The following is a 14,203-nucleotide window of genomic DNA, read 5'->3' as shown; positions in this document are numbered from 1 at the left end:
AGAGTGGCATTATATTTATGGTTGACTACGTCTTGAAATAACTACCATAAAATAACTTTAATATTCAGTGAAGTATATAACTCAACAGTACAATAATCTTATATCTGTTTTCTTTTGAAGTGATGCTTCATTATGCTTCATTTCTTCAGAAGTGATGCTGCTTCATTTTATAATACATTTTGCACTTTTGAAGTCTTTTATTCTGATTTTTCTGTATTATTGCTCCTTCTATTTCTATTAGTGTTTAACTTCACACATGTTCAGCAGAAGTAAAGCTTTTATTTCTGAGGATGAACAGTGCAAAACTTGTGCATTTCCTACTTATTTAGAGTGCAAGATGCATTGGGTATCAGGATTTATTCCCTCAAAAGCTTGGGGAATTTTTTCCTGCGCAGGGAGAAATACATTAATTGTGAAGCTTGGATCTATACCTATGCCATATACTCAATATAACTATAACTTGTCACTGTCACTATTTTTCTTTAGTCTAAAAGTAGCATGAAATACTTTGTGGCCAATCTCTGCATATGTATAAAAGGAAGTTTACAAAGTTTGACTTGGTACCGGTTTAGGGTTTTTTGTGCTTTTGGGCTTTGTCTTTATTAACTTTCTGTCAGAAACCTGGAAGGTTGGGGTTTCTTTTTTTCGTAATAACATGCTGGAAGTAAAGTTGAATGTTACTGACGTTGTTCTGAATAACACTTGGGGAACTCTGCACTGGTGAGCTGCAGGGCACCAGTAACTGAGTGTCCCTTATCAAGGTTTCTATTGATTTTATTTTCCTCAGGTCTTTAAATCACACCTAATTTCTTTTTGTTGTATCTACGTATCATGACATAGAACTTTCCTTTCTAATAATCTGGTAGACCTCTGTGTTATTTATCTTAATGAAATTTAAGATCTCCAAGTAAGTTCCCCTTTGATTCAGAGTCCCCGACAGCTGCAGCAAATACCATCTCTCAGTGACTGGTATTGCTTCAGGAGTGTGTTTTCTTCATGTATGTAACTACGGGGCAGATGAGGAAAGAAAATGTATCTAGCAAAATAGGGGAAACAGAGTGGTTTGGATCTCTGTGCTCACTGGCATAGGCACAGTGTATATATGCTGAACTGGATGTCCTTTATCATAGGTTATACAATCATGCAACAAACAAATATGTAATCAATGTTGGTATCTGACCAAAAAATGTGGCTGTTAATCCTGACATGTTTTGGATGTAATGGAGGAAAAAACACTGTGGTGCTTTACATCAGCTTTTAAAGAGCAGTGTCGTATGTTAGACTCATACCCACATTATATCTATCTTTTTATTTTTAAATGTGTACATAAAGGAAAACAAATGTGAAGCACATTGATTAAGGACTGGAGGAAACCCATTGATCCTTATTTGAAACTGCTGATAAATTTAGCTTTACATCATTGCTAGATAGATGAACAGATAGAAGTCAGTTCAGCTATGTTCTTTCCCCTATGTCTTGGAGTTTTTAATTTCTGAAGAACACGTGTAGTATATTTTCGTCATGTTATTCACTGCCTGGGAAGAAATCAGTGGGGAAGAGTATGGAAGCAGTGAGAGAGGGAGGAGACATGCTGTACATTTTTTTGAATCTGAAAGCACGGAGTTGAAACCACATGCTTCTTATTTGCTCTTAGGTTTTCAGAAAAAGCAACGATCGAATGGTTGCAGCTCTTTGAAGGTAGTGGGGTTCCATATGGCCCGATCAACAATATGCAGCAAGTATTCTCGAATCCTCAGGTTGGTTCTCACCAAGTATTTTCTATACGTTATTACATGTGTTTTACAAATGCTGAGTAATGATCACTTTTCCTGCCACTCAGACCTGATTTCAGCTACTTCAAAATGGGATTTGAGAATTATATGGTGGATTGAGTTATATGGTGAATTGAGTTTAAGCTAATAATATGGCTTAATAGGCAATAAATGCAGATCCTTAAATGAATTATATGCTTGGGAACACAGATTTTTGCAATAAAGCATTAAACCATAGGTTTTCCATGTCTTGTATGGAGTATGTCTTTCAAAAATGGCTGGTAAAACAGGGAAAGAAACTGTAATATATTACATAATTGCATTTTGACAGATAAGTATGCAGAAAAAGACCTTTCTTGCTGTCCAGAAGCAACTGCTTTTCTGTATGGAGTATGGATAACCAGAATCTTTAGCATTTGGAAAAAAACTGGCAACTTTTTGAGTGGAAACAGAAAAATGAAGCACAAAAGTCATATGCAGAAAGATTTTTACCCTTTGCTTGGCCTGGTGGTTTCCCTGGCTGAGAACACTTCAGCTTTTTATTTATTTATTTTAAATTTTAAGTCTTTTACTGAATTGCGCCTATACTTTATTGTAAACAATATTTTTACTTTTGATTATCTCTAGATTTACATTATCTGCATATTCCCTGATTCCTCCCCTTCTTCTTACCCTCTGGCTTATGATGGGTTAGAGGGCCCAATACAAACGGAATTATACTGTCTTGAATAGTGTAACAGAGTATTTTACAGCTATTCTATTGTGTGATGAATCTTCTTTAAATTAATTTTTAATAATGAGAGTAGCCAGAAAAATTATTGACCATTGGAAGCAAAAAAAAAAAAAAAAAAGCAGCAACCATTCTGTCTACTATCAAGAAGTGTTTGTCAGGATTGTGAATACAGTTGCAATCTTTGGGAAAGAAGAGCAGGCAAAACAATCTCTATTATGAGGGAATATGTTTATAATAAATACATTTTTTATAAAATTTTATTATATTTTTAGAGGTATAAGAGAATATTTGTTAGGCTACTGCAAGGAAAGAAGTTTTTTTTTCTTAAATATGCTCTTTCTCTTTAAAATTATGTAGTACCACGCTGTAAATTATGCATGGGCCAAATTTTTCACTTCATAATTTTCACAGGGATTAAGGTTGGGCTTTGAAGAACATATAGCGAGTCTTTATTTTACTCAGAATGTGACTGACTTGGCTGTACTTGGGGCAACATCGGAAAAATATTCTTGGCTTTTTTTTGATGCTGTGAATTTTAAAAAATCAGGTCCACTCTGAAAGAAATGGCTTTTAAAAATATATTATCTTGTGGGATGGCCATTACCTCCCAAATTGAAGAGAGTTTAGCTTGGTTACCTTGCTCTTGTTAGAATTCACCTAAATATAATTTATATATATATAATTATATTATATGTAGTATTTATATATAGAAGTCAGGTTATTACTTGACATAGTTAGCCTATCCATAAAAGGTATCTCAGTGCTTTGCAGTCAGACACCGCCATATGGCTCGTTTTTAAAAATATTTTCCTGTAAAGTGGTATACTGATCTCCCCCAACCCCCCTGAAACTGCTTGAAAATCTTGTCTCTCTTACTCTCTTCTCTGAAATAAGTGGCACTCGGCCACTGTGTTCTCATTACTGTTGGAAATGAAATGTCAGTATTTGTGGTGATGCCGCATGTTACATAATTTTTTCGTTTCTGGTGCTACTTGCCTTTTTAAGCATTTTCTCACAGTTATTGTTCTGTTCAAGGGATGGGGGGAAGACTGCAGTTCTTTCCTCATCTGTCTTGAAATATGGAAGAGTGTTGACATTTTAATGCATTGCTCTTACAGCAAGATATTTACTTTACATCACTTATATAAAATTAAGCCCCCACTCCACCTTTACATATCTGAGAGGCCATCCAGCAGACCAGCAATTCAGAGAGTAGCATACTCAGCCTCTTAACGGTATTTTTCTAATTTCTACACAAATTCTTATTTTGATGGTTAAGACTTCAGACCTTCACAGGTGGCTTCATTGCCCTCAGTCACTTATCCATAGCTTGGATTTAGAGGCAAAGCTTTTCACCCTCTCATTTCTTCTGAACTGTAGTTTTTGCTGTTACCTTGTCCAGTCTCCCTCCACTTGCTCACTCTGCTGCTGCTGTAGAGACAGCATGCGTCTAGGATAAACATACATGCTTGTGTATAGGTTTACTCTTTCATAAGCCAGTCTGCAATTTTGGTTTCTAAAACCTCAAAAAGCATGACAGTACCCTGAGATTATGTCTAAGACTAGGGAAGAAGTCTAGCAACACCTGAGAATCCATAATCTAGGTGTCCTCTGCACTATGAAATCCTAGTTATGACAAGGGAAAACCAGCACCCACCACCACCAACATACTGTAATCACGGCAAGATTTTTTTCATGTAAAGCTCAAGCCAGCCATTAAGTATGAGAACTTTGTAATCATTCTACATAGTGCTCCCATTATAATATGGTGTGGTTTTTTTCAGGCTCAGTTTAGATCAGAAAATGCATTTCTAGGAAAGAGGGCAAGAGGTAATGGTTTTAAACTGAAAGAGGGTACATTTAGACTACATATAAGGAAGAAATTTTTGACAATGAGGGTGGTAAGGAACTGGAATATGTTGCCCAGAGAGGTGGTAGATGCCCCATCCCTGACAACATTCAAGGTCAGGTTGGACGGGACTCTGAGCAACCTGATCTAGTTGAAGATGTCCCTGTGCATTGCAGGAAGTTTGACTAGCTGGCCTTTAAAGGCTCCTTCCAACTCAAACTATTCTATTCTAATAACCTTACTTAGCAATACTGTATAATAACAAGTACAAACAGTATGATGTAAAAGTAAAGAGTTTATCATAACACAGTAATCTACTTATCATAGTCATTTGCTTTCAGCCATTGCAAAGACTCCAGAAAAAGATCGAACCTGGTGATACTTCAATATAATACAAACTCTCATCTACCTCTAATAGATAATACCTAGGTTTTGCTAACCTTTTCCATTTTGGGCATTACCAGCAGCATTGAATCTAAACACAGTTTCATTTTTTTAACTTCATTTTATTGCCACTGACTTCCTATTTGATTTATGGAGTTTGATATCCACAACGCAACCATCACTCGTTATAAGTGCAGTCTTGCACCATTAGTGACCAAGATGCACTGCGTGGACATCAACAATCGTTAGAGCATACGCCAGCTCAGCTGTCAGTAATGCTGCAAAGGGTGCATGGGGCTCGTACCAGCCAAAGACAGGAATCCTGGGAGGGGGTTGGACTAATGTAAGGGAGGAATGGAAGCACGTCTGAGGAGACAGGAAAGACAAATAAAGGAGATGACTGAAGTGGCCTAATGGAACTTAAATCACCTATAGGTGAGTCGTGTTTTCAAATTTTATGTTATTTTACCTAAAAGGGCCTCAGAACTCTGAAGGCCAAGAGTGGTTTGTATAACTTCTTCTATAAACTGCGATAAAACAACACATTTCTGATCCCAGGACATTTTGTTAATATCATTAACAGCTTCAATCATACTCCAAGTGAGCTGCCAAAAAACATGAAATCTTTTACTAAGTTGGAGTGCCAGGTGATACTGTTTTTTCCATGAATGGAGTGAAATGTCCACTTTTCCCACTGATTATAATCTTTTATTCATTTGTGAAGTTAAAATGAATACCACAGGCATTTGTACTGCTAAGTCAATCAGTCTGTGGATAGAAGTATATATGTACTTGTGATATATGGATAAAAAGACTGAGAGAGAGAGGAACAGTTTTGCTAGTTAAGGGAACACTTTTCTTAAAAACAAGAGGGAAGAAAGAATGTTTTTAAAAGTTATTACAAACTCTTAATAGTACAGTATAGACTACTTTAATGAAGCTTTTTATAGTCAAAAGTTTTCAAGCTATTTTTTAAAAATGTGTTCTTTTAACCAGGCCAAGATAGTACGAACATTAAAGGAATTCTTAAAACGTTTTAAAAACTTACTAGTGACCTCATTATGGTCCCATTTAACATACCCTGGGGAACATGTGTATGAAATACAACGTGGTTTGAGGTTTTCCAAACAAAACAAACTTAAAAGAGGATAGCATTTTTAATAGAAACTATTCAAATTCTCCCAAAAGATAAAACAAAAACAGGTACGCACTGTACTGCAGCTAAGTATGAAAGAACAAAGATCTTTGCTGGTAAAGTGAGGGGACTGAAAGTTTTTTTTTTTTGTTTTGTTTAAAACATTACCCTCCCCATTTTCACAATGTAATGTCTTTCACTGTTCTTACACAGTGTTACTACTTTATGAAATGGCTTGCATATATAAGAAGCAACAAACAAAATCTGGTGTTTTATGAGATTAAATCTATTCATGTTGATGAATTTTACTATATGAATGTTGCCAGCTGAAAATAAAAATGAAAGCCATGCAGTGATATTCCTCCCCCCGCAAAGCAGTTACAGTCATACCACACAAGTTGAGTACATCAGGTGTAAGACATCACCCTGATGCATCACTTCTGAGAAATATGGGGAGGGAAATATCGGAGCTGAAATATCACAGCTGGCCCTGATTTCAGCTCCTGCCAAACACCTGCAGACTCTAAAAGGATACCAAAACAAAACTCCACCCTGTGGCAAGAGGCCATCCCTTAACAACCCTTCCCTGACTTTGCATCACTACAAAAATTAATTTAACATTTTCTTACAGAAACCTTAGTCTTCCTGTCCCAGAAGGCCATTACAGTTCCTTTAGCCACTTCTCTGAATATGCCTGAGAAAAAAAACTCACAGTAAATGGAAGTATTGAAATATCTGATAGCTGGAAATTATCTGATGTTTTAAGTTTATTATTTGTGGAAATTTCTCTTATTTTGGAAGTCATTTCATTTGAACATATTCTGGCAAAAACTTCCTAGCATCTGGTAAAAGCTTCTACAACCAGTGTTGTGAACACACAGAACAGCAAAAGATATAAAGTGTGTTGCTTTGGCTTTTTTTTGGTTTAAATCATCTTATGCATAGTTGTTGTTGGTTTGGGGTTGTATGTTTTTTGTTGTTTTTGTTTTTTTTAAATATGGCCACGTTTCAATTGTTATTCTTTGTTAAAATAGGCTTTTGTGGCCCACTGAGGGCTGTCCCAAGTCAAATGAAATTACTCATTTTTCATGTCCCTAATACTGCAGGGATTTTTTTTTTTTTTTACGTATAGAGGTTTCTGCAACTGAAAGGCAGTTGATGAAGGCCTGAGGTAATACAACGTGTCTGGAAGTAATTCCTAACAGACAAGAGAAACAGTGGAATTAAATTTTGCATGTGTCTATTAAGTAAGTACTAAAACTAGTTGGAATTTTTCCGATGGAATGTTTTTACATTTGAAAATGCCAGTTCATTAAAAGTGAAACATCCACACAAAGGTGTCTAAAATTAAATTCTATTTTGAAATGAAAATTCAGCTATATTCCTGCTTGTCTTGCTAAGTTGAAAATGTGCACTGCCTTGCTTTGATTTGGTGTTTCAAGCCAACTTTTTACTTCAATTTTTAAATTTTATGCAATGAAAAAAACCCCCACACTACCAACTGTACCCAACCCTTTAATTTTGTCAAAAGTAGCTCTTTTATACTAAATTACAAATGTTTTCAAGCTTTTGGTCTGTGGGAAATGTAGGGAAGTAGATTCGGTTCTAAAGTGGAAAGCATTAAGGAATGGAACATAGTTTGAAGAAGTGAAATGGAAAATCCAATTCTAAGAATGTTTGTAGTATGGGATTCCCACATATACACAATTTTGCAAGCTTTATATGTGTTATGAGATAGTTCTATATCCAGATGTTATAGGAAGGCCTCAAAATGAGACATCACTTGTGTTTTGGCTTAAGGAATATTGTAATAGGAAATGTTTTTTAAGTTTTGGCTGTAGTGAAATGTGGTCCATGTCTATGCCATATTTTTGTGTGGCCTGCCTATCTTACAGTGACTAATAGAGAGCTTATAGTGGAGAAGTCTTGAAAAACAGTGGGGTTCTAAGTAAAATTATATGTTTATTTTAATTATCGGCTTTTGTTTGTGCACACACTTAATATACATCTATTGTCTAGGTAAGACAAATAATGATAAAGGAGGTACTTCAACAGTTTCCGTTATGAGGTTTTGTTTTCACTTGCCTATAATTTTGCAGAGTTTGATCTGAAACTTCCAGTGTTGGTTGTCTGCCTAAGTCTGAAGTACATTTGGAAACATTTCTGATAAAATGATGCACTCATGTTTGATAAGAAATTCCCAGAAATCTATTGTCCACCATATCAACATATTCTTACAACTGGTTTTTGCCCAGGAGCTCTGCTGCTCCTTTTTAGATAATTGGTTCTTTTGCAAAAAGACTTGGGCAGAAAGGTAACTGCAGTGTCATAGATGTGCTCTTTTGCTGTCCCATGTTTTTAAGGCTGGGGGAGAGATGTTCGCTATGAATAAAGAGGAATGGAGCCCCAGACAGTGTATGCAAAAGATAGGCTTTCACCTGCTGCCACATGTTCTGATTCTTTATGTGCTTTGTGAGCCCAAATGTGTCAGCTTTGCTCAAGACCTAGATCAGAAATTTTGTAACTACACTAGATAAAATGGTTAGGTGTTTTCAACTCCTGAATATTGATTTGATTTCTAAATATGTCACACTAAATAAATAAGAACACCACAAATATGAGAAAATTCACCAACAACTTACTTTACTGTAGAAGAACCTCTAATTCAGAAACACTGTGATATTTTTAAATCAAGTAACATCTTTCTGCTGTACCCTCTTCCTGAAGCGTGCAGGATAGAGTTCACTGTTCAGTAGGAGAGCATTTAGTCTGCCTTGTGAACCAGGTTGATGTCTGTCAGATTCTTAATTCATTTGATTCGGAATATGAGAAGTAGTGAAAGATGTAAGAGGTTGCAGAAATATGGCTTCATTTTTATAGAAGTTGAATGCTAGGCAGGAATCTCTTCCTGCATCTGCCACACAGTTCACACGTGGTTTTGGGTAAGTCACTTCAATCAAAATGTTAAAAGGTGGTCATTAAATGTGTGTGCCTCATGTTTTGAGTGCCTGCCTTGTGACACCATATGTTAAATACACAGCAGCACTGAGTTCTCATGGATGTAAATGAAACTGTTTAAAGTATTCTTTGGTCATTTAAAAATGTAATATTGTTGAAAATCCTGAAAAACGTAACATAGTGGTTTTACTCTTAGTTTTCTCTGTAATTTGGGTTCTTAGATGAGTATCAATTTCATGGCTAAAAAGCAGTGTTGTAAAGATGCGGTAGTTATGCGTCTGGAAAGTATAGTTTCTAACGTGAGAGCACCGGAGAAATAACCCTTTGGGAAATTAATTTTTTTTTTAAATTATGTGATTTGAAAGATATATGTTAAAATAAGACCTGGAGTTACACCTTACTTAAGAGCTATAAAACCACTTTTGAATATCTTTTACTTCACTGAATGAGGAAGGAGCCCAACACGAAAAAAGTTGAGTATGCACTTAAAGATTGTACTGTACTTCTTTTGTGCAAGTAAGCAAATGATGCTTAGTAGCAGCATTTTTAAAGTTCTCTCTTAAATGTATACACATAGGAATGGTATGTCTTTAGCTAGTAGTATTTGTATATGTATTCCACTGAGAAAAGATTAACGTAAGTATTTGTTGGTTATGGAGAATACTAAGTTCTCAGAAATATCTCATTAGAGTTCTGTTCTCATAAAATACTAAGTTGTGTTTAAAACTTACATTGCAGTGATGGCCATTCAAAGGTACAAACAGTCACCTAGCCTTTTTGGGCATTCCCTTCTAGAAGGAGACCTGTCAAAAAGCCATGCTCAAGCTTTGAAGCAAAGAGCCTATTTTTGAAACCTCACAAGTCTTTGTTAGGCCTCAGTGTTAGGAGTCTGTAATGCACATCCCTTGTGCCTCAAGCTCTTGGATTAGTTTCTGTCCCTGCAGCAGTTACACGCTAACTTTGCAGCTCATCAGTGACATCAGTTGGTTTCAAAGAATCTGTATTTGGCATCTTGCGCTACCAGATTATGCTCAGGATAAGGCCGTCCAACTTTAATACGTACTGAGCTAGATGATGTGTAACTACTTAGAAATCCCTCACAGAGCGTGAGCCCAGCTCTCACTTCTGTTCATATAAACTGTGTAACTATGGGCTCAGAAGAGTTTTTAATTAACTTGTTGCATTTATCTAAAGCTTGATGGGTGTCAAGTCTGTTATATGTATAGGAAGTATACATGTTATAAGTATAGGAAGTATATATACGTGTATATGTCTATCCCATCAAGTCTCACAGCCTGAAGAGAGCTTATATGCTGAAGCAATTGATTCTTCAGAAGTTTTTGAGGTTTTTTTTCTCTTCCATCTGAGCATTCACTGAATCATTGTCACAAAGTAGTGGTCAGTTAAAAATAGGTATTCCTTGCTTTTCCCACAGTATGTAAATTGTGAGACTATGTATGCCCGTTGGCTGCCCGACTCACAAGACCATACCAAATCAAGTAAGAAAACAACATTTTTTGGTTTAAAATATTTTTCTTAAGTAGATGTGGATTCATTTATTAAGCTAAATTCATAGGAGAATCAGTAATAAACACTGGGATTTCAGACTAAATTTTAGACATGCTTCAGTATATAACTCCTTCCAACAAAGGGTCACTTTTAAAATTTCCTACTGTATTTTTATGTTTTCAAAATTAATTGCCACCTTGTCTTCTTGGAGTTCATATGAAGATAGCCTGGATATTTTTTTATTTTATTTTATTTTTCTTTCTCAGAGACCATAAGGGCTAGATTTTATCATGGGTCTTGCTCACTTTTAAAGAGATTGGCTTGTAATCAATGTAAGTACATGGTGGAGCTTTGTAGTGTGAGTTATGTTTTGTAGGCATGAAAATATTAATGATATTCTGGAGAATAAATATTTGGCATCTTGCACTTCTGAATCTCTCAAATGGTAGTAGCTACAGGTGATGACATATGTATTCTAGCAAAGGAGAAAATAAAATGGAAAATCCAACAACAACAACAGAAGTGCAGAAACTGTGCAGATCAGGCTTTAGTTATCATTTGATCTTCAGCTGCTTTTCTTGAGTGCTCAACTTAATTTAAAAATCTTAGCTCAAGCCATGGCCCTGGCCTGTCATCCTGAAATTACAAGATTTCCCACTCCAGCCTAAATTCACCTTGTAGTCCCACTCACTGTTGGAGGAAAAAAAAAAGTGATATTTTCAGATGAGATGCTGACATGTTCACTTTGCATTGTACTTATGCAATAACATTTTAAAAAATATACTGTTTTAGTTTTGTGCCTCTTACTGACAAGGGGGAATGTTTGAGCCATGGAAAGGCAAGTCTGTAGGCTGAGTAGGAGTGGGTATTTGAAGATTTAGATTTCCAACCACCACAAAAAGGCACTAATTAGTCAGGCAAGCTTTCTCTGTCATTGCCATTTTCCTTCTCATCTCTGACTGGTTTCATGTAGGTTTCTGGTATGATTCAAGTAGACAGCTTGTAAAGGAGCAGGAAGTATTTCTTCGCTGTGCATGGTCACTGAGGCCAGGAGCATTATTACCATTGTTTTAAAGAACTCATCCTAAGCTTAAAACTGGCTACAGCATTCAGATGTCAACACTCTGAGCAGCCAGCCACATGTTGAAATGTTCTCTACACAGTTTCAGTTGGCTACTTAGTAACCATGGCATTTAATTATAGCATTTTAAATCAGAAGTTGTGTAATACTGTAGTATATGCTTTAGAGGTAAAACATTTTGAATTACATATAAATCTTGATGAATGTTGTTGGTGATGTCAGGTGTTCTTCAAAACTTTTTGAAGTCCCAAAAAGCAATCTAGGTGTATTTTTAATATGTTTAAACAAACAAAAGGCCAAATTTTGATCACATCTACAGACAGGCCTTTGGGATGACCCAATTGAATTTTAAATGTCTAGAATGGCACCTGGAACACATCATAGCTCACGTAAGAGGAAAATGTATTTATATTTTTTGTGCGTGCCTGTAAAGGCCTATTAAAATAAACATTCCTGTAATGAAAGAGTCACCTCAATGTGAAGGTAGTGCGTTGAAGATGATTAATGGTTGTATTAAATATGAAGATCCTGACTCACACATGAGAGAAAATGAAGAGAATGGTACTTCAGGAATTTTGAGCCAAGTTTAGGAACGGCATGAGAAAGACACAAGGATAAATTGAGATGCCAAGCAGACGGTATTTACACTGTGGATCTCAGTTTAATTTCTAAGAAAAAACAAGAAGTAAAAAAAAAGAACCTCTCTGAAAACAAACAAACAAAACCCCCTCCTAGCAGCTCCTCCCTGCTATTTTGACACCAATGTTGCAAACACTGTGTTCATCATCCATGATGAATTGTATGTATTGGCAATATAGGTAAACAGGTGGATCTGGGAATTTCAAGAGTCAGGCTATGTCTCCTAACAACCTGTGAGGGCCAGTTTGAGGGGCTGCTATTTCCATGAGCTGGGTTTTGAAGAGAAGCTTCTGCTAAATGTGGTCTGATGCTCCCTTGGCATGGAGCAGGCAACTGAAATGCATCTTCCCTCAGTCTTCAAGTCACACCCAAAGTAGGCATGACCAGAAGCACCATTTAGTATCTGCACATCTTGTTCTTTCAGATACTGTATTTCCACAGGGTCGCAAATGAAAAATGGAGAAGTTAGGATTTCTGTAGTTCTTCCTCTGATGCTCAGGACTACCCATTTCTCGAAAGCAGCTGAAGTCTCTGTTCCAGTCATCAAGATACTGGCTTTGAGTTTTAGCGAAACTTTAAACTGATGTTTAAATCAGTTATGTAATAACAGATTTTGTAAAAATCTCCCTCTTCATCTCCCTACCCCAAGAAATAATGAAGTCAAAAGAGAAGAATATTTACTGACAACTTGAGCATGCAAAACAAATGCCCCCAAATTCCTATGTCATGATGCTCCCTTAGATTTAGGGGTTACCATGTACAGGATACAAGGATGTTGTAGACTGGTGTCATTATTTTCAGAAGGGAGACAGCATCTTTCAGGCTCTGAAGTTATCAAGATATTATCATACTATTATCATTATATTCATTTCTATTGATACAGCCGGCAGATAAACCTGACTTCTTGTTTGGTAGTTGGTACTAAATTCATCAAGATCACGGTTTTGATAAAGGAATCTCTCTGTTATATCCCACAGTTTCCCACATAGGTTTGCTATCTGACCTTTAATGTATGTGTCTTATGTAGGAATTGGCCATCTTTCAGTGACTTTCTTGAGCTGTTTTTGGATATGTTTTTTGTTCATGTTCAGAACTGCCATAGCAAATTACAGTTTCCATTTTTTCTTCTTATGTGTACCTTGATACTGAAAAGTGCTAACAGTGTGCAGCATGCAGATGCTTTAATCCTACTACTTTCTACTTTCATGGCATTGTTTTTCATCTTTATGTATTTTTCAAAGTATTGATTCTTGGTTTTTAATATTTCCCTTGTGAATCTAACATTAAATCTGGAATTTATGTTTTACTGTCTATAGAATGTGTATTTTCTGGATGTAGTATTTATACACAACTCACCCTGTTGTGTAGTATATTCTAGTAGGAATTTAAGTTATATTGATGCAGTATTCTGGTATTCCTTATTCTCCACTCTAAACTGATATATTTGAAAAAAAAGATACTTTGCAAGGTGAGCCCTATTAGTTATAAGAACTTGTTGGATTTTTCAGTGTTACATACTATTTTTAGGGTGTAAGAATATGCATTTAATAGGAATGCATACTTGAGGCTTTTGTAAATCATGTGTTTTCAAACACAGATGTTACGCCCTTATTATACACTGATTTTTTTCTTTAGTTGCCTTTTCACTGTCAATAAGCTATAACTCTAGTAAATATGCTGTTACAACTGGTGCCAGTTATAAATATGTGTTATTAAAGGAAGGTGACATTCAGTGTCTCCACAATGAAATTGCAAAATATTTGGAAATTTAAATAACATACTTTCATGTCTTTATCCTCTGAATATGTCCTCTCAGAATCTAAAAAACTAAAATGTTATTCAGCCAAACAGCTATTCTAATTGAAATTAAAGGCACAGCAAGACCAGTGCAATTACTAATCAAGTAGATATATAACTCCACCCTATATTACAAGCAGGTTTATAAAAATAACAGCAAATTATAGATTCTTTGTGACATCTTTGCTATTACAGAAGACTCTTCAAACCAGGCATTTTTCCTATTTTAGAGCAAAATGCAAACAAATTCACTCTCACTGTGTACATTTTACTTCTCTTTTTAGATGAGTGATGGGAAAATAAACATGAAATGAAAGCATGTGGGAATAGTTTATGTCTTCACAAG

The 14,203-nt window shown here is 35.8% G+C and overlaps 1 protein-coding gene across 1 annotated transcript in view; it reads left to right on the top strand.

Moving 5' to 3' along the window:
• The window catches only part of SUGCT (succinyl-CoA:glutarate-CoA transferase), a gene marked incomplete at its 3' end in the record, with an annotated part of 342,799 nt that overhangs the window by 144,927 nt on the left and 183,669 nt on the right, over positions 1-14,203 (top strand). Inside the window, exon 11 of the mRNA XM_081996281.1 lies at positions 1,655-1,757. Within this exon, the coding sequence (XP_081852407.1) occupies positions 1,655-1,757 (103 nt within the window). The remainder of the gene's footprint in view (positions 1-1,654; positions 1,758-14,203) is intronic.

Source organism: Phaethon aethereus (genome assembly GCF_964289735.1).
Source record: "Phaethon aethereus genome assembly, chromosome: 2".
Taxonomy (NCBI): Eukaryota; Metazoa; Chordata; class Aves; order Phaethontiformes; family Phaethontidae; genus Phaethon; species Phaethon aethereus.
This window is presented reverse-complemented; position numbering and strand designations above follow the sequence as displayed.